Source organism: Taudactylus pleione, unplaced genomic scaffold, assembly GCF_031769625.1.
Source record: "Taudactylus pleione unplaced genomic scaffold, aTauple2 ptg000378l, whole genome shotgun sequence".
NCBI classification, from domain to species: domain Eukaryota; kingdom Metazoa; phylum Chordata; class Amphibia; order Anura; family Myobatrachidae; genus Taudactylus; species Taudactylus pleione.
The window spans coordinates 2,164,833-2,185,019 of NW_028284779.1; the positions used below are offsets into that span (position 1 = coordinate 2,164,833).

Sequence of the window (20,187 nt, forward strand, 5' to 3'; positions counted from 1 at the left end):
TACCCCACATATAGCTTACACATATCTCTATAGTGTCTGTATATACCCCATATATAGCTACACTTCTCTCTATAGTGTGTGTATATACCCCATATATAGCTTACACATCTCTATAGTGTCTGTATATACCCCATATATAGCTTACACGTCTTTCTATAGTGTTTGTATATACCCCATATATATCTTTACATGTCTCTCAATAGTGTCTGTATATACCCCATATATAGCTTACTCATCTCTCTATAGTGTCTGTATATACCCCATATATAGCTTACACATCTCTCTATAGTGTCTGTATATACCCCATATATAGCTTACATAGCTCTCTATAGTGTCTGTATATACCCCATATATAGCTTACACCTCTCTCTATAGTGTCTGTATATAGCTACACATCTCTCTATAGTGTCTGTATATACCCCATATATAGCTTGCACATCTCTCTATAGTGTCTGTATATACCCCATATATAGCTTACACATCTCTTTATATGATCTGTATATACCCCATATATAGCTTACACGTCTCTCTATAGTGTCTGTATATACCCCATATATAGCTTTCATGTCTCTATAGTGTCTGTATATACCCCATATGTAGCTTACACATTTCTTTATAGTGTCTTTATATACCCCATATATAGCTTACACATCTCTCTATAGTGTCTGTATATACCCCATATATAGCTACACACCACCATGATGGTACACTGTATGCTAAAACACACTGATATCTATCTATCTCCTCTCTGTAACCGATATGTACTGTGTATATGTATATATATACATTTTTTTGTGTGTGTACTCCTTATATAAGGAATATATTTCTCTATACTAATGTGTGTTCCCCCGTATTTAATATATATATATAATTTTTTTTTTAAAGTGTCCCAACTCCCAATATAATATATATACTGTATGACTAAAGTGTGGCTACCCCCATTTAATATATACATCTCTTTTTGATATTTATAATAAACACACACGCGAAGATAGATATTCATTTCCATACACACATAGCAGGAGCAATTATGGCAGACTTTTTCAACCCCACACTGGCCCCATAGTGTCATTGGGTACAGTGAAGATACAGTGTAATAAAGCCCGAAGATGTACATTTTGATGCCTCAAATCCCTGTCCTGTGGTTTACACATTGGTTTCTTTGTTCAATAAAAAAATCCTTTAAATTGTTTATATTATTTTGGGTGAGGTTTTGTGGAGACACTGAGCTTCTCTTATATCTGTACAGGAAACTCCTCCGCCTCTCATCCTGGCTCAGCCGCATAGTGCTCCATCCCAGACGCTGGTGATGCCCTGAAGGAAAGCATACAATCAGTGCCACCTGGGAATTCACTCACTGTCTGACCCGCCTCCCATGCGCCCTGTAAGTAATAAAGTTGCTTTGTTGTGCTGCACCAAACATTGTAACATCTGCAAATATGCACTTTTTCCTACAATTGATATTTTCCCTGGGTGTGCGTAGTCAATCATCACTGACCCTGAGCTGATGGTCATCTTTATTTTTCTTTAATGCTTCATAGTTATTGCGGAACAGTCCTCCTGCTGCAATCATCACAGATCACTATTCTCTCAGTTCCAAAAACATGCTGTTGTGTTACCGTGGCCTGAACTATGATGCTGTATTCACTGTATACCCTGGTGACATCAGCGGCTGATAGGCGGTAGATGATAATCCATCAGAGGTCTTTTGCTGTTGGCCTAGGAGGGTAAAGATCTGCATAAAGCCACCACTTTGCCCTCTTAAACCTTATCTATTTCATTTGTTTTGTATAAAAATGAATAACCCTGATGCATTTATGTCCTGCAACACAAGGTCTCAACTCCCCGATGCACAGTGTTCGGATCCTCGAGAACATTACTCCTGTGAGAATCAAATGCTGTTTCTATTTGGCATTGTTAGCAGAGGGCAGGTGGATGAAAGTTTAGTATAGATTGCAGGGTTGCATAAAATTGGATTTAAAAAAAAAAAAAAAATCAAAAACTGATTTATTTGATTTTAATAGGATTTAAAAAAAATATATATTTTTAAATAATAGTTTAAGAATTAAAAACATTTACTTAAAAAAAGTTAATAAAAAAATCCTTTTTAAATCCCAAAAAATCTAATTTAAATCAAATAAATCCGTTTTTGATTTTAATTTTTTTTTTTTAATTCCAATTTTATGCAAATTTTGCGTATGTGTGGCACATTGCAGTTGAGGAACTGACAACTTTATCGAGAAGAGATTTACTATTCATTGATATATTTAAAAAATTTTTTTTACTGATAAGTCCAATTTAATGTTTCTGAATTTTGATGTAAAACTGTTTTGTCAGTGTGTGAAGGCTTTTATATAAATGATATGAGAGTAGGGGTGTGGGTTTTTACCACTAGGTGGCAGCCCATGGTAGGGATGTGAGGGGGAAGGCGGTACCTGCCTCCTCTTCCTCTCTATAACCCCTGTCTTTCTGCTGGGCCCTGCATAGGAGGTGAACTCAAGGTCTGCTGTTGAGTTGCAGCCTGAAGTGTCCTCTGGAGCATGGGGTGTCCAGGACACAGAAAACATTCTAGGGTTACGCATCAACAGAACTGCTAATAAAACTCCTCCTATGCTAGATTAACCCCTCATCTGCCATGGAGACATTTGGAAACGTCGACCATGGATGGACAAACTAGATGCTCCCCCTTAAGTAGTATGCCTTCCATACCGTGGCGGATTGCTCCCTGTAAGTAAGGATGGTGTTGGGACGCCCAACGTTTTGCACACACGCCAAGACTATTTGGGGAATTTTTTCGCTCCTAAAATGCAATTGTTTTGTTATCCTAACTGAAGATATAGTAAGTTATTCAGGTAATGAAAAAGTAATTTCCAGCTTAAAGGTTTTCCTTTCTCCAGCTTTGCAATGCTGCCCCGGACAGGGAGAGGTTATCCGCCTTTCCCTACTATATCGCTGTCTTGACACCGTACTACTACTACTGGCCGCGTTATGTCTGCCTTTATACCACCAGCCTACAAGGAATCCAGACTACGCTCTTGGCTATCACCGCAGGCCTTGCTAAACTGCACCTTATCCTTCTAGCGTTACATAATGGTAAGAGTAAAGGTCACCGATCCCTGTCATCCGTTCTGTGATGATTCTGGTGACCGATCTACAAGCTTATATAATTTCTGCTTTCTCACCGGCCATATCGGCAGGCTGTGGGTTATCCAAATGAACATGGGTTTCTTCTTCGGGGTCCATAGGGATACTATGGGGATATTATGGTTTTAAGACCAGGCACCAAACAGTCATAGGATTTCAGTCTGTTCGTTTGGTGCGCCAGGACTCAGATGCACCTTTGTAACAGGGGACTGCTTAGGCAGTCCTAAGATTTTATTTTATGATTTATTTTATGTTTTGAGTTGGCAGTACCAAGCATCTGAATTAAGACGCATGTCCTGCATCTGCCTCCGCCGGGCCGCAATTTCAGTAATTGAGCTGGTGATTTCGGCGGGTCGCAGCTGAGCTTAGCTAGAAGCAATGCTGCGACCCAGACTGCATCGGATGCCTGTGGATCCCTATGGACCCCGAAGAAGAAAATTAGGGTCACAGGGCACCCACCCTGATGCACCTGGCTTCATTGGGTTATTTTTCTTTCGGTAACAGATTCCCTCATATGGTGTAAGGGTGTTTCTGGTGTACGATTGCTCTTCCTTCTCCTCTTTTCCTTCTCCTGCCTTGAGGTTTGTTAACTAAACTGAAGTCCTATGGCTAGGGGCGGGGTATATATGGAGGAGGACCCGAGGCATTCTGGGAGTCAGAGCTTTAATTGTTTGGTGCCTGGTCTTCCAACCATAATATTCCTATGGTATCCCTGTGAAACCCTATTGACCTTGAAGAAAAGGAGTTATTTAGGTAAGTCTACCATAACTCTAATTTTGTCAACCCTTACGTAGACTGTGCACTGTGGATTGGTTATCAGCAGCCTCTAGGAGCAAAACACTTTAAGATCTGGTCTACAAATGGCCTCTACTTCCATACCTAACCTACTGTAAATGAAGGGTTTAGGAAGTCCCCAGTGCGTTGGCAGATGTAGAAAAAGGGATTGGGTATTACGGTTAAATACTTTTAGTTGATGCCAATGGCGAGATGGACCTACACATCCATAATAGGACATGTTTTGCTATGGTTTATCTGCTATGATTTATTTTGTTCCTAGTTGCATCACCACTTTGCCGGATGTAAGATGTCCTGGCTTGGCAGCGAAGGGTTTAAGATGGCATAGAAGTAGGTGGTGTTTTACGATTGATGTACGGCGAAGAATAAGATTTAACGGCAAACTAATTAAATCATCTTACATACTTTTTCTTTTTAAATTTGAGAAATCACACTTGGCCGGAGCTCTGCTTTACGACTAATAAGTTTGTGATTAGATGTTGCTCTTACAACGTGCGCGTTCCTCAAGGCTCTTAACACTATATTCTTTACCCGTCCAGAAGTGAGAATGAAGAGACGAGCTGAGCGAGAAATCCCGACCAGCGCCCGACAGAAGAAGCGCATAGAGGAATTGGGGCTCAACCTGAGCTCAACCTCGGATGATGACACTCAGCACAGCAATCATGGCACCCAAGGCAAGTCTTGCGTTTCAGTGTGTTCTACCTGGCGCGGTGCTGTCACTGCGCGGAATACTGATCCCACCATCCCTCCTTGCACAGGGTCCACTAAAACACGGCTGCCAGAAATACATCAATATGCCGCATTTCATTTAAACGTTTACACACTAGAAAGGATGAGCAGAAGTGACAGCGTGTGTGTGACAGTCACACGCACACACACCCACAATATAACAGAAGACGTAGGAAGAAAGTACAAGACGTATTATGTTATTTACAGTGTTTAGCGCCAGACGTGAATGAGAGTGACTTCCAGCAGCTTTGGGTGATGCCGCTTGGCGGAGTGTATGGAAATGAGATTGGAGCTGATGTGAGTCGTCTCTTCTCAGGACGGGCTTGGTTCCTACCAATGAAAATCTTTAGTATCACAATACAGAAGACTGCTGCATCGGATTGGCCTAATTAGTAGAATTATAATCTGTAACAATCTATCCAAACAGCAGTGTTGTGCGCCCCAGAAGTTGCAGACGTGTTCAATTAACAAATCGATATGATTGGAGGGAAGGGGGGGTTATAATTACAAACATAAGACTGTACACCCCAAAAATATTGTATATGGACTATATATAAAAATCTGGACTATGTCAACAGTCAGCAAGCGTTATATCTAATAACATACATAGAACTATTATACAAACATAGAGCAAGAACATTTTAAAAACACTAAAGCTTGGTACACACTTGTCCAATTTTCAGGAGATCAGACTGTTTATACAATCCTTCTGCAGACCTGGTCGCAGATTCTACATCCAATCCAAGCGCACACACTTGTCCAATATTTCGGCAGACCTCCAATCTGCATCTGCTGACACAGTCTGCTGAAAGGATTGTGTCACCGTACACACCCTTCCAATCTTTGGCAGACCGGCTGCCGCTCACTAGGATGAATTGGGAGAATAATTGGACAAACCAGTCTCAAGGTGCCCACACACATAGCCATTTTTTTACCCGATTTCGACAAATCGTGTAAAAATATGGGCAAATCGTGTATATCCACTCACGATCACGATGCCGATGCGCTTCCCCGCTCGTCGTACCTCGCATCTTCAAATCCACCGTGCTGTAGGGCAGATTTGCCAATCTGGGAAACAATGCACTGGATGAACGATAGATCTTAAGTCAGATTGGACATTTTTTACTCCAAATCGTGACCATGACTGTCGGGGAGCTGCCTGGGGAGAGTTCAGGGGAAATCGTACACATCGTGAGATTGAGAACACATCGCTATGTGTGTGGGCACCTTCAGGAGAGTGCACACTTCTACATTGGTCTGGTGATTGGCGTTCTGGTCTCCTGATTTGTCATCAGGTTTAGAAATCTTTTCACCAGACCAGAAGGCCAAGATTGTATGAAACCAGAGGTCTTGTGAGCGTACACACTCTGCCAATGTCTGACAAACCAGTTGGTCTGAAGTTGTTATGGATAAGAATTGGACAAGTGTGCACCTAGCTTTATAGTCTTCATTCTAGCACCCTGCACCTATCCCAACCGTTGCAGTTCCTCTTTCCTGCCTGGGGTGAAACACAGAAGATAACAAACCATGTAACACCATCTTGGCAGCAGGGAATGTAAAGTGTACCCAGCGTTACTCTCACTAGATACCTGGAACTTTGTGGTATCTTCCCCAGTCTTTGTGTGACTACAAAATCCCAAGATATAGCCATATACCTGAGCCATGTTTTCTGTTGTGGATGAATCTGGTCAGGAATACATTTTGCACTGCACATTTTGATAGAAGTGTTTAGGTCACCTGGATTTCTCTCCTCTTATTTTTATTCCATGGCTATATTACATTGTTAGATAATTCACACACATCGCCATCCTAAACCTATCATCAATTCCAACCTATGCTATCTCAGCTGCACCTATTATCCATTCCAACCTATGCTCTCTCAGCTACCCCGATCATCCATTCCAACCTATGCTCTCTCAGCTACCCCGATCATCCATTCCAACCTATGCTCTCTCAGCTACACCGATCATCCATTCCAACCTATGCTCTCTCAGCTACACCGATCATCCATTCCAACCTATGCTCTCTCAGCTACACCGATCATCCACTCCAACCTATGCTCTCTCAGCTACACCGATCATCCACTCCAACCTATGCTCTCTCAGCTACACCGATCATCCATTCCAACCTATGCTCTCTCAGCTACACCCATCAACTCCAACCTATGCTCTCTCAGCTACACCTATCATCAACTCCAACCTATGCTCTCTCAGGACCAGTTTTCATACATTTCTAACCACCGTCCAGGAACGCCCATCACTTATCCATACCGTGTCTCGGGATCGCAGCAGCGCCTTTGTGCCCACTCTATGTAAAGCATGCACCATATGTATTTTAAAAAAATTTGTGCAGTTGTAAAAAAAAAAAAATTGCTTAACTACTGAGACGTCGCCCATGCGTGCGGTTTGCGTTCGGCTCTGAATCAGGCTCAATCTGTGAATCCTTCCTCTCCCCTCCCATTTGCGCCTACTTCACCACGCACACACACACCTTAATTGACTCCCCCCCTGCGGTCAGCCATGACCTGCTGCTGCGAGACTCCTCCTACACTTCCTGTTCCTCCTCATCAGCTCCCCACTCTGGCCGTCCCATCATGGGCTCCATATAATCGTTAGGCAAAACATCGAGGTGCTCGGCCTACAACTTACATGAAAAATTGTCCTGATCGGCCCATGCGTGGGCCCTTAGACTCTGTTCATTTACCTGCCTATATATAAGATCTGCCCGTACTGTAACGTCATATCACATAGAGGACTGTACTATTTCCTCAGACTGTAAATGTTATGTTTAACACTCTGCTTCCCCAGAGTCTTCCACAAGCGGTACTGGCTCCGACAGTGAGATCGATGAGAAGAGACCGGTTTTCGGGCTTGGGGGTAAAGCGAGCACCGCAGACCCACCGGCAGAAGGAACATCTTCTAATTACTCCATGTTTAACAGCGTCTCTCAGAGGCTCATGGTAATTACTAAACTACTTGTCCCCCCCTCCTCCAGTCAGGGGGATTATACACATATTTTATTATGCTCTGATAATCATTGTTTCTCCTTCATCCACTAGGGGACACTGGAGTTCAAGACAGTGGGGTATAGACGGTGGTAGAGCAGAGCCTGGCACTTTAAATAATCTAAAAGTGTGACTGGCTCCTCCCCCTCTATGCCCCATCAGCCCCAGTTTTTAGAATGTGCCCGAGAGAGCTGGTCGCACATCTGGCTGTCTCCAGCCTTTTTCATATTTTTTATTTAAACAAGCATTGAGGACAGGCAGACTGCTTGCTGTGACAGTCTGCCTGCTACGGGGAGCCGCCGGGAGGGCACCACACGGCTACTGCAGCCTGTGTCCGGTGACCCTGAGGAGGGGGCACCAGCAGATGGAGTCATCGGACCCTGCGAGGACCCGCCACTGCTGACACCGGCATGTGTCCGGGTTCCTCGCCGTCCCCTCAGCCCAGCATCCCAGCCGCAACAGCCCGTAAGTATATCCCACCACTCCTGACTAGCTGGAGTGGTGGGCGAAAATGCTGGGCTCAGGACAGCGCGAGCTGCGCGGCTGTTACACATCCTCCTTCCCCCTGCCAGTAAACAGGCAGTGTCGGAGCTGCTGATGAGACCCGCTGCTGCACTCGGCAGTCAGCGTCCGGGTCTCTGGCTTAGCCTAGCCACTGTTCCCCCTCTCCTATTTAAATGAGGGGATGGATAAAGCAAGAGGCCCCTCTACGTTGGTGACAGCGCGGTGCTAGCCGCAGCTGTCATTGAAGACGCCTGCTCCTCACTCCTATATGCAAGGAGGGAGACTGCTGCGTCCCACTGCTACCATAACAGGAGTCTGCAGCCCCGCTATTATAGCCCTGCATAACGGGGCTGGGGCGGGGCTTAAGGAGCCGCTCAACGCGGCTCTAAGTTGCCGCGCTGGTGCTTGTATGAAAGCACCGGCGCTGGCTTATGCTCATTAGCCGCTGTAGAGCGCGGTACAGCGCTCTTAGCGGTTGGTTGCTGTGCCGGTGCTTATTTGAAGAAGCACCGACGCTGGCTCTCACAGCGCTATGCCTGCCTAGAGAGAGAGGCTGGAAGATAACATAGCGCTAGTAGTGCAGAGTCCCCGTTAGCGAGACGGGGTTGATTTACCGCCATTAATGGGGGCGGGGCTTAGCGGCAACCCGGCCAAGGCCAAAACGCTGGGCTCAAGGACAGCGCGTGCCGTGCTGCGGTTAGAGCTAATGAGCACAGCTGCGCCTTTGTACGGGATCCCCCCTCATGTAGTCTGCACTGCAGCAGCATCCCTGAGGTTAGTAAGCGGCTCACTGTAATAATGCCGCTTCCCTGTACAACGCTCTGGAACATCCTGCCTGAGCAATGCCAGCAGTCAGTTCCAACACAGGTGGGCAAGCGCTGACTCCCCCCCCTGCTCAGGAGATAGGCTGGAAGACAGGACCCGCCATAGCTGAAATCGGCAGAGTCCGGGTCTCTTGCCCCTTCCCCAGCATGGCTGTTAGTAGGCTGACAGCGGTGAGGTCTCCGTTGCACCGCGCACCCTCCCGCCCTGTATGCTGTGTTGTCTCTTGCAGGGAAGTGCGGGCACTGTTGCAGTGCTTGTACAGGGAGGAGGCTTTCCGGTGGCGCGCACTCCACGCGCTACAGACCTGGGCCCTCCATTTCAGTATTCGGGCTAGGCATAATGCAGCACTGCCTTAGCGATTAGCAGCTCTCATCTATTAACAGGAGGAGACGCTGCGTTACGCAGCTCCTGGCTGTGCTGAGCAACTTTACATGCCCGCTCCTCCAAATGATGATTAAGCCCCCCTCGCTTGTGTAGGAGCCATGATCGCTCCTCCCGTGTTATCGGCACCGGCTGGACCTTCAACTACTCCGCTTTTATGCGTTTCTACTGCGGGGGCAAGTAGCGCTGTGTTGACTGGAGTATATCAGTGGCTCACACAGCGTGGTAATTCAGGAATGCATACAGTCCAGCGACTACAACAGCGCCCCTGCTTCCCTATTATGGGCAGCAGTATCTACCTGCACACAAGCAGTATAGCTCAGTGCACTACCTGCAGCAGGGAGTGCTTTAGCACTGGTCTCCTACGAGACCCCCCTCTTTTTGGGAGTGCTTCTGTAAATAAAGGGATGTCCGTCACTGTATGACAGGAGTATTCCCAGCTAAATACGCTGTGCTGACGGGACACGGTCCCGCCATTTTGCCAGACAGTGTAGTGGTTAGCGTTGCTGCCTCGCAGCAGTGAGGTCGTGGGTTCTCTTCCCACCGTGGTCCTAGCTGTGTGGAGTTTGCAAGCAACGGGTGTTACCCCCCTGTCATGGCTTCCCCTTGGTTCTATAACAAAGGGCACCTGGCTTAACCTAATTAAAGATATAGAGTATGTATAGTACTTGTACTAGTCATTGTTCTGGTTGCTGGGGCCAAAAATTATGGTTATAGCTTACCCGTAACCAGGGTTAGCACATTATTGCGTCCCATCCCCAGGCTTATGCCTCATAACCCTGAACACGCTCTATCTCGTCTGATTTTGGAAGCTAAGCAGGGTCAGGCCTGGTTAGTACTTCGATGGGAGACCACCTGGGAATACCAGGTGCTGTAGGCTTATATAGGTGCCAGCACATATACTACATTATAGGCTGGTTTTAAAACCTTCCAGTTCTGTATAGTGCTAGCTACTGTGCATAGCTAGTTGTTAGCAGAATGGGAACTAGCCTAAACCCCTGTTTGCACTAAAACACCGCGTTATGCGGTTCTGAGAGGGGCCAGTTACTCAGCCGGTGCACATTCCCGGCTAGAGGCGCTGGGCTGACGGGACACAGTGCCGCCATTGCAGCGCAGGGTATTACCCACTGTCAGGCTTCCCCTTGGCTTTATAACAAAGGGTGCCTAGCTTAATCTAATGGCCTGATATCATAGCCTGTGAAGGTTACTCCATGGTGTACTAGCTACTCTGCCTAAACTGAGATCGTCTTTTTGATTCCCTCTTCGAAAAACGGGTCAATCTGGAGCTAAAATAGCTCACCTGAAGCACGCACGCTCATAATATATAAGGCGAGTACACCAGTAACAGAAGTCCCAGGAACGACACCAGTCTGGGACAGCACGCTGCTAACACATCTTGCCTCTACGCCATAACAGAATGATGGCCACATGAGCAGCCTCCCGGCGTGGAGGTAAGCCACGGTATATATATGTGTGTGTGTGTCTATATATATATATATATATATATGTATATATTAGTATATGTTGTATTTTATACCAGCCCTGCTTTAGAATATATACATGCTGGAGTGAATTTGTCCTTCCATGGCGCTAATTATGCTCAGGTTCTATTTTAAATATTATCGTCGCCTACTAAACTTGTATGTAGGTACACGTATGCATATGTGGATATCGCGTCTTATCCTTACCATAACATACTAGCATAATTAAAGATGCTACGATTGGAGGCTGGACGCTCCTGATGCGGTAGTTGGTACAATGACTCCGCTTTACACTATCTCTCCCTAGAAATTGGGTTGTGTGTGTGTGTATGAATATATAATGTTTATACTTCCACATTCATTAGGTTTACCTATTATTCCACGGATGCGTAGCCGTCTGGGTTTACCATAAGCTGTAGGCTATATCCATTCCTATTATATGGTGGTTCTATAAACTAGAGTCATGTTCTGCAGCTTACATAGTGATAGTCACAATTCCCTGGGCATTGCTTCCAGTATGGTCCCTATACATGTCCTGGGGCGCGCCCCATTCGGGGGATCTATTCTCATTACAACTACAGTGGTGCACTTGTATTAATATTTCCGAACAGGTACCCTTCTCAGTATCTATTCCGGTACTCCATATTTTTGTCGCATATCTCAATAAAATGAGTCTCAAAAGGGCCCTTAGGTACAATTCATACCATGAGGCCTTGGGCCGCCCAGAGTCCTGTTATACGACCACCTTGTCTCCACTAACATTTTATTAGTTTCCACAGTAATTTCTACTGCACTTCTCCAGACTAAGGTCCATGCTGTGGAGCATTGGTCTTAGCCCGCTGAAGCTACTCTTTATACCTAACATGGCGGGTTGCTGTGTGATAAAAGGTCAGTGACATTCTACATAGCGTCCAGAGTGCTTCTGGTCGCTCACAGGTAAGAGCTTACCTCACTAATGCCTAGGAAGATGTTCCTATTTCATGCAACCTGACATACATAACGTTAATCTCCCTTACGGAGCCTAGCGGCTGTCCTAGCAGCCCTCTGCTCTTTTAATCAGTTGGCTCTACACTTTAGAGTTTCCCTGGTGTGTGGGTGCATAGTTTGTACATTGAGATTAGCGACACTATTCTACTAGAGTCTGTTGGGGTTATGGACCAAAGCGCATCTCTGGGCTAGTGCACATCTTTACATAAGTGTGACAGTCACTATGTTCCACGCAGGGGGCCTGGTTGGGTTTTCCTGTTCAGTATCTGTTGATATTTTATCACACTAATAGGTACCTGACGGGTACTTGCATGGTTGTCCTGCTGCCCTGGCCTTGCTGTGTGGGATGCTTCCCTCTATTGGTAGCTCTCCCTGGGTGGGGTTACATTCGTGCTCCTTTACTGCTAAGTTCCTGGTTGTTTTCACACTATGTTCGGGCCGGCAGTTGGTACTGACTACGCACTTCCATCAGGTTGGAAGTTGTCTTTTTATCCCTGTTTTCAGTATGGGTTATACTGCTGTCTGACCCTCTGAACGGAATTGTAGTCTCCATCCTCTCGTATTCGCCTCTGCCTCATGTTCCGTGGGATCTCCACACGTTGGAGACTTCTATGGTATAACCTTTCCGCTGGTTCACAACTTTGTTGTAGTGGGACCTCAAGGATCGTTCCAAGCGATTGTTCGGTCTTGTCTTTGACCTCCCAGCATACTCTTTATTGGGAGTCTGTGGACAGGATCAACTTTGTATCTGTTGATTGGTATTGTCATACTTCTATCTATATGATTATGACCAGCGGTGCTGGGATTCTGCTGTCTGCAGCTGTTGCAGTTTCCTGTGCAGATTCTAGTACGATTCACGAGTTCTTCTCGTTTTCTGCCCTTCTCCTATGGATTCTGGTTGGGGCTCTCTGCTACCAGCTGTCTGGTTTGGTCTATTTTCAGCCGCTTCTCAACTGTGATTGTTTTCTCGCCAGCCGTTCTGTTCATTTTGGCTTCCGCTGTGCGTACGTTGTGGAAGTTCTTCTGTGACTGTCTCCTGAGGAGTAGTGTTTGTCTACTGTGCTCTACGACACTTGATCCTCTGCCTCTGCTGGGCCTATTGTTCTTGGCAGTCCCTGTTTCGGTTTGGCCGAGGGGTCAGCAAGTTCTCCGCGCTTCCCACCCAGGAGGTTGGCTTTGGGATGTCCCCACTGTCTTGAACTCCAGTGTCCCCTAGTGGATGAAGGAGAAAACAGGATTTTGGTACTTACCGATAAATCCCTTTCTCCGATTCCACAGGGGACACTGGACGCCCGCCCAGCGCTGCGTACCTGACGTTTTGTTGGGTTCATTCTATGGTTGTGTGACTGCATGGTTCCCTGTTATGGGTTCCACTGTTCTCATTCAGTCGGTCTTGTTCCATTCTGTGGTCTTCTCCTTCTCCTCGTTTTCTTTTCTCTTGTCCTCCGTCTCCTCTCAGGCTCAGTTCTTAAACTGGGGCTGATGGGGCATAGAGGGGGAGGAGCCAGTCACACTTTTAGATTATTTAAAGTGCCAGGCTCTGCTCTACCACCGTCTATACCCCACTGTCTTGAACTCCAGTGTCCCCTGTGGAATCGGAGAAAGGGATTTATCGGTAAGTACCAAAATCCTGTTTTTACATATTCCCTAAATAGGGAGGTCATTGTTGGAATAGGAGCGCTGGTATAGGCCAAACTGATTAGCGGCACGCGGTGCCAGTGACCAGCATGAAGTCCCGCTAGGACACTGTCCTAAAGATGTGGGAGGAGCTTCTGCTGCTTTTAATGAAGGGACTCTTCAGTTTTAGGGTTCAGTGGTCCTTTATAAATATTTGCTGCCTCTTATATCCCATTGTCTGGATGATGATTGTACCTTATTTGTCCGCCCCTGTCTTAATGGGATATTTGTCAGAGACACTTCATATTAACGTACTGTTGGGAGCTGAATTAAGTAGGGTCTGCTTCCATCTATGAGCTTTGTTAAATTCTCATGATTATTCTGTAATTTTCCCCATGATAAATTGTCCACCAGGGGGCAGATGCTTTTTTTTTTTTTTTTCCCCATATCTGATAACGATGTCTCTGATTTTCTTCCTGGTTCTGAACTAGTTCTAAAGGTGCATACACACACAACGATTTTTTGAACAATTATCGTTAAACGATATCGTTTGAAAATATCGTTCACTTTCTGAGTCAAACGATGAACGATTATCGTTCATGCGCGTTCACGTTTGTAGTTTGTAATTTGTAGTTCAGTCAGACTTGTCAACTGAACGATTTTCAGTAAGTTAATATGCAAAAATCGTTTGTAGTTCTAAAAAATCGTTCATTACATTTAGTAAATGAACAACTATAGTAAACCATTTTAGTTAATTTTTTCAAGGGAAAAAATCGTTTACTAAAATCGTTCATTAACTAAATCGTTGTGTGTGTATGCAGCTTTAAGCTGCATACACACACAACAATTTTTTTGATCGATTATCGTTTAACGATAATCGTTTGAAAGAATCATCCACTTTCTGAGTCAAATGATGATCGATTATCTTTCATGCGCGTTCACGTTTGTAGTTCAGTTAGACTTGTCAACTCAACGATTTTCATTAAGGGAATATGCAAAAATCGTTTGTAGTTCATAAAAATCGTTCATTACACTTTAAAAAATCTGACAGATAATCTGAGAGAAAATCGTTCATAAAATCGTTGGTAACAAAATCGTTGTGTGTGTATGCAGCTTAAGAATTAATACTAAAGTTGCATACACACACAACGATTTTTTAATGAACGATTTTAGTAAACGATTTTTTCCCTTGAAAAAATTAACTAAAATCGTTTACTAAAGTTGTTCATTTACTATGTTCATTTAAATGTAATGAACGATTTTTATGAACTACAAACGATTTTTGCATATTCCCTTAATGAAAATCGTTGAGTTGACAAGTCTGACTGAACTACAAACGACAAACTACAAACGTGAACGCGCATGAACGATAATCGTTCATCGTTTGACTCAGAAAGTGAACGATTTTTGCAAACGATTATCGTTAAACGATATCGTTTAACGATAATCATTAAAAAAATCGTTGTGTGTGTATGCAGCTTAAAGGTGCATACACACGATTTTTTGAACGATTATCGCTTAACGATAATCGTTTGAAAGAATCGTTCACTTTCTGAGTCAAACGCTGAACGATTATTGGTCATGCACGTTCATTTTGTAGTTTAGTCAGACTTGTCAACTCAACGATTTTCATTGTTAATATGCAAAAATCGTTTGTAGTTCATAAAAATCGTTCATTACATTTAAATGAACATAGTAAATGAACAACTTTAGTAAACGATTTTAGTTAATTTTTTCAAGGTAGAAAATAGTTTACTAAAATCGTTCAGTAACTCAATCGTTGTGTGTGTATGCAGCTCAAGCCAAAAAATAAATAAATAAGTATCCGGCGCTAGGTACCTCAGAGTACCACTAGCACTGATTTCACCCCAGGGAAGTGGCAGCTACTTGTAATCATACCATGAAGTGGACCCTATATCTTCCCTTTATTGATGTAGTCCTGTTTGGTTTGTGTCCCCTCTTGGGAGTAACTCTTCTGTTTTTGTCCGATTAGGCCAAGATGGGTTTCCGTGAGGGAGAAGGCTTGGGGAAGTACGGTCAGGGCCGAAAGGAGATCATCGAAACCTCCAATCAGAAAGGGCGGAGAGGTCTTGGACTCATCTTGAAAGGGTTCGAGAAGGAACTGAATGTGAGCTGGAGGGACATGCCTGAGGTGAGTGTGGGTTACGATGTACAGGGTCCTGGGATGGAGGGAAGGGGAATAAGATCATCCTGGAGTGTACACCAGTGGCTGTGTTGGTGGATTAAATGATAATAATAACCATATTAGTCTCTGGATATTGATGACTGATATGAAGAGAGATCGCAGCCGCTCTGTTAAGGACACGTCTAAACATCTGCTTGTTCTTCCAGGCCACAGCTTATGAAGAAGTTGACTGGTTTCCAGAATGCACCACAGAGATTCCTGATGCTGACGAGTTGTCTGATTGGATGACAGTAGGCAAGGTAAAATGGTGATTGGGTAACGAGGTGAGGAAGGCGGGAATACTGCCTTGTGGTAGGTCAGACAGTGGTTGGGGTTATAGGACAGGGCTTGTGATTGGTCGATCAAAACATATGTATGTGTAATTATTAGCTGCACGTCTGTGTATGAGGGGATTGAACTGTGTGTGGAAATCATAATGGGAGTTAGGAGGCTCCTATGTGTGCGCATTCATATTCTACCTTATGCCACCTCACTGGTAAGATATATTTCCCTCATTTCCAGGCTAGTCTTTGGGGGGTATTCAATTAGGCTGCGAAAAGTCAAAATCGGCGATAAATTATCGCCAATGACATAATTTTTGCATGTTTCAATTATCTCCCTATTCAATTTCAAACACTTTTTCGCAGGTTCGAAAAGTCTTTGAAAATAAACGGCGATAAGTTTTCATCATGTTTTACATGGCAAAAAAAAGTGCAGAATTGGGGTTTAGGGGTGCAGGCTTAAAAAAAATAGCCTGCACCCCTGAGAATGTAATTTAAAAATAAACTTCCCGTTTTGTTTTTCATAGCTCCCAATTCGCCGGGTCCCGTTTTCGCTGATTTTAAATTGAATACGGGGATAAAGCGGGCACACGCCCGATACTTGATCCCAGGAAAAGCTCCGATGTGGAGCGAAAAGTCCAGGACGGACTTTTCGCTCCCATATTGAATACGGCTCTTCGTCTGTACGGGCAGCTGACTGTTGAAGTAAAAGATATTATGCACGCTAGAAGGAGCTAATGTCTGAGCCCAGTCCTCTGGGCTAAGCTTATTGTAATTAATTAATTAAAATTCCGTTCCATGACCTGGGCTCTTTTTGAAATGGACAGTGGATGAGCCCTTTTCTATGAATTCCTTCATGTGTCATTCGGCATGCTCCTTTATGTTAATGTTCTCTAACTAGTGATGTACATTGAGAGATAAAAATCTGGCTGCATGTGAGCTAATGCTCTCTACTGCCATCTTGTGTTACAGAGGAAGATGATCATAGACGACGAGACGGAGTTCTGCCGAGAGCCCCTTCTGAGAAGCCTTTTGGAGTGCAAGGTGCTAATCTCTACCTGTCTCTTCCCAACACCAGTCGGGAAAATAACGCTTTCCAATCCTTGTACCTGTAGTAAGAGACCTGGGACTACAGGAAAAGGGGGTGCTGGGCTGCATTTGCGATCACATTGCAGCCATTAGACTGTGCTTTGTATGTCTATTGTAAGAACTTGTCTTCTCTGGTGCTAATACAGATTCTGCCATGTGCAATTTGCCAGCTGTGCCCTGTTAGGTGTGGGCTGACTCTTGGTTTCACTTCTAAATTTATTAACTATGAAACGAAACTATGCAAAGCACGATTTACCCGAAACTGCAAATCGTTTCTCTCTCTGTACTTTCCATATCATTTATTTATTCACCCATTCTAGGAAAAGGGGCTGCAGAAAATCAAGTTGGGGGTCTGGATCTGTTCCATGTTAATGAGGCTGTTGCTGTGTATGCACAAGGAAACCAACTGGAATCATTTATCATTCTCCATTTTCTCTTAGTAATCAAAAAAGTGCAATGATTATATAAATGCAGTAAAATAGTACACACAGAGTCTGATTTGAGTCGGACGCATCTCACAGATTTCAGTACACAGCACACACGCCCAAAGAAAGAAATCGGCAACTGCGCTTGGGCAGGATCGGCCATAGGCTACTGCGAGTGGATTAAACGGACCTTGGTCGTTTCTGGGCACTGACTGTGTGGCGACCTTTCAAATGCACAGAACTGTCTCCTGGGAGTGCCGCGGGCACGTAGATCAACTTCCTTGCTCGATTGTAGCGTGCGGACGGGGATAGGATGGCTGTTCCAGGCAGATCATTTTGCAGTCAGCATGTGGGGGGGGGGTACAAGCCCAGATACTAATGATGGCGGCTGCGGACATATAATCAGTGGGCAGGACAGGCTTCCACATGCAATCGCACAGATTTTCAGTCTACGCTGGCAGATTCTTGTATTAGCATAACAAAGTAAGCAGGCAGTAGATACGTGCAGCTTGCCCAAGGTATTTTCTTTCCTTGGAATAAGGAGTTGCTCATTGCATGCTGCTGAGTGCTAGTATATAAAATGTGTAGTTATAAATAACGCCAAATGTAAGCAGTACTTAGGGGGGGTGCTCACCAACGCCTTCCTCTAATAAGAACATTGTTGATATCTACAGGTACCATTTCCTGTAAGAAATGCATTTAATCTATAGTTAGTTTGTCACCACCTCATGTATAATAATTTCCACCCTTACAGTAAAGATCCCTTCCTATACACAGGACAAAACCGTGTCCCACCCCCCTCTCCATTTATAATTGATGTCTTCAGTATGGTGATTAGCACAAAAAGTTTTTTAGGCCCTTAATATATTTATTTATATTTTGGTCATTTCAAAGGCTCATTTGTTCCTTAAAAAAAAAAAAAAAAAAAAGACAAGAAAAGAAACCGCATATTTTTGTATTACCTCATCCTTTCCCTTGGTACTCCTTAAGCTTGGAATATTTATTCTGTTTTCTCCCTGTGGAAGAATTCCAAGTGGTTGATAGACAGATGATGAGCCGGCAGATGCATAACCTGAATGCCCACGTGTCTCTTCTTGTAGAGTGCGTTTGATGAGCTGGAAGGTGAGGAGATGAGGCGCGCCAGAACGCGATCTAACCCATATGAGATGATTCGAGGGGTCTTCTTCCTGAACAGGTGGGTTTTGGTCTGTGTTCGTTTTTTTTGACACTTTTTAAATGATGGTTTTAGGTAAATTCTGCCCAGTGACAGTCGGGCGTATACTTAGTCCCCCGTATTGTCCGAGCTGCGATAGGATGAATAAATTTAATCTCTTCACTCTCACTGACCCTAGAACATTCCTTATCTAGGAAACCTTTTCTAATACAAGAATGAGATCTGTATTTGTAAAATGTGTGTGTGTCTGTATTTTGAATGTGGTTATATCATGTAATATAGTGATTTATGCTCTGTATAATTAGTGTGTGATCACCTCTCCAGGGCGGCGATGAAGATGGCGAATATCGACCACGTCTTTGATTACATGTTTACAAATCCCAAGGACTCTAAAGGGGTGAGAACATCGTCATTCACTTGATGTGTTAGATTGTATAACGAGACGAGACCCAGCTCTGGACAAGCTACGTTTATGTTTGAGGCGATATTTGATGGAGCATAGGTTTAATTAATTAATTAATGAATCTGGCGGGTGCAGATGGTTAGGTCGTTTTTTTTTTTTTCTACTTCAGGGTCCATAGGGGGTCCACAGGGTTGACCTTGGGGTATAGGTTGGGAACCAAATCCGGGCACCACGCAGTTAAAGCTTTTAGCTCCCAGGATGCACTTGGGTCCACTCTCCCTATAACCCCACCCCCAAGCCAGAGGCACCTCAGTTTAAGTTGGTGCCTGGCCGGAGTCGGGTCACCGTTTAGTGCAGTGGGGAGCTGATTAGCAGCCCCATAGCTTTATTTTTTCTAAAGGACAGAGTTTTTTATTTTTCCTTTGGATTCTTCAGAGCGGCAGCGTCAGACTGTCCATAGGACGTCTAAGGTGCCGCTCCGTCACCCCGCTGGCGCTGAGACGCCAGTACAGATCTGGGGATCTCAGCGGGACCCCAGAGTCTGTACTAGCCGGACTCTGCGGGCGCCCAGGACTGCTGCCGGATCCACGGGGAGCAGGTAAGGTCGCGGATCACCGCTTGCGGTGATCCGCGCATTTGAAATGCAGTCCTGTGCCTCCGGTCTCTGGGGACAGACCGGAGGCGCCGGCAGTGGCGGCGGGCCCCCCATACCCCGTGTGTCCACTAGACCACCAGGGACTTAGTGTTCGGTGCAGGGAGCCGGCGTCCCGGGGGTTAATAGCCGGCCAGGGGAGACAGCTTTCCCTGTTACAGCGGCTCCTCCCTTCAGCTCAGCGCGCCTTTCAGTATGTATAGTCTGGCGTCGCTGAGCTGCTTCCTTCGCGGGCCACGCTTCTTCTGAGGTCTCCAGCGGCCATTTTCTCTGTGGTGCAGCAGAGATCTCTGGAGATGGCAGTTGGCCCAGTCCCCCTGCGTACCTCACCATCAGGTCAGTGTACACAGCGCTGTAGCCTTTCCAGACACTGAATCTGGGTAAGTTGAATGCAGTGTAATAGTGCAGTATATTATATGACATGTTTATGTATATATGTGTATATCTGCATTGTATGTGACTTATGCTAGTGCTGACTGTCTGTATTCTCTCACCTGTCAGTGTATATCTA

At 44.9% G+C, this 20,187-nt stretch overlaps 1 protein-coding gene across 3 annotated transcripts in view; it reads left to right on the top strand.

Moving 5' to 3' along the window:
* CMTR1 (cap methyltransferase 1) overlaps positions 1–20,187 on the top strand; it is a 58,870-nt gene that overhangs the window by 3,580 nt on the left and 35,103 nt on the right. For 2 of the 3 annotated variants that reach the window (XM_088445355.1, XM_088445356.1), the window contains exons 2-10: positions 1,250–1,384; positions 2,898–3,093; positions 4,479–4,613; positions 7,476–7,627; positions 15,461–15,619; positions 15,820–15,912; positions 16,906–16,977; positions 18,548–18,642; positions 18,946–19,018. In XM_088445355.1, the coding sequence (XP_088301481.1) occupies positions 1,376–1,384; positions 2,898–3,093; positions 4,479–4,613; positions 7,476–7,627; positions 15,461–15,619; positions 15,820–15,912; positions 16,906–16,977; positions 18,548–18,642; positions 18,946–19,018 (984 nt within the window). In that variant the 5' untranslated portion in view covers positions 1,250–1,375. The remainder of the gene's footprint in view (positions 1–1,249; positions 1,385–2,897; positions 3,094–4,478; positions 4,614–7,475; positions 7,628–15,460; positions 15,620–15,819; positions 15,913–16,905; positions 16,978–18,547; positions 18,643–18,945; positions 19,019–20,187) is intronic. The other variant, XM_088445357.1, reaches the window with a different exon arrangement.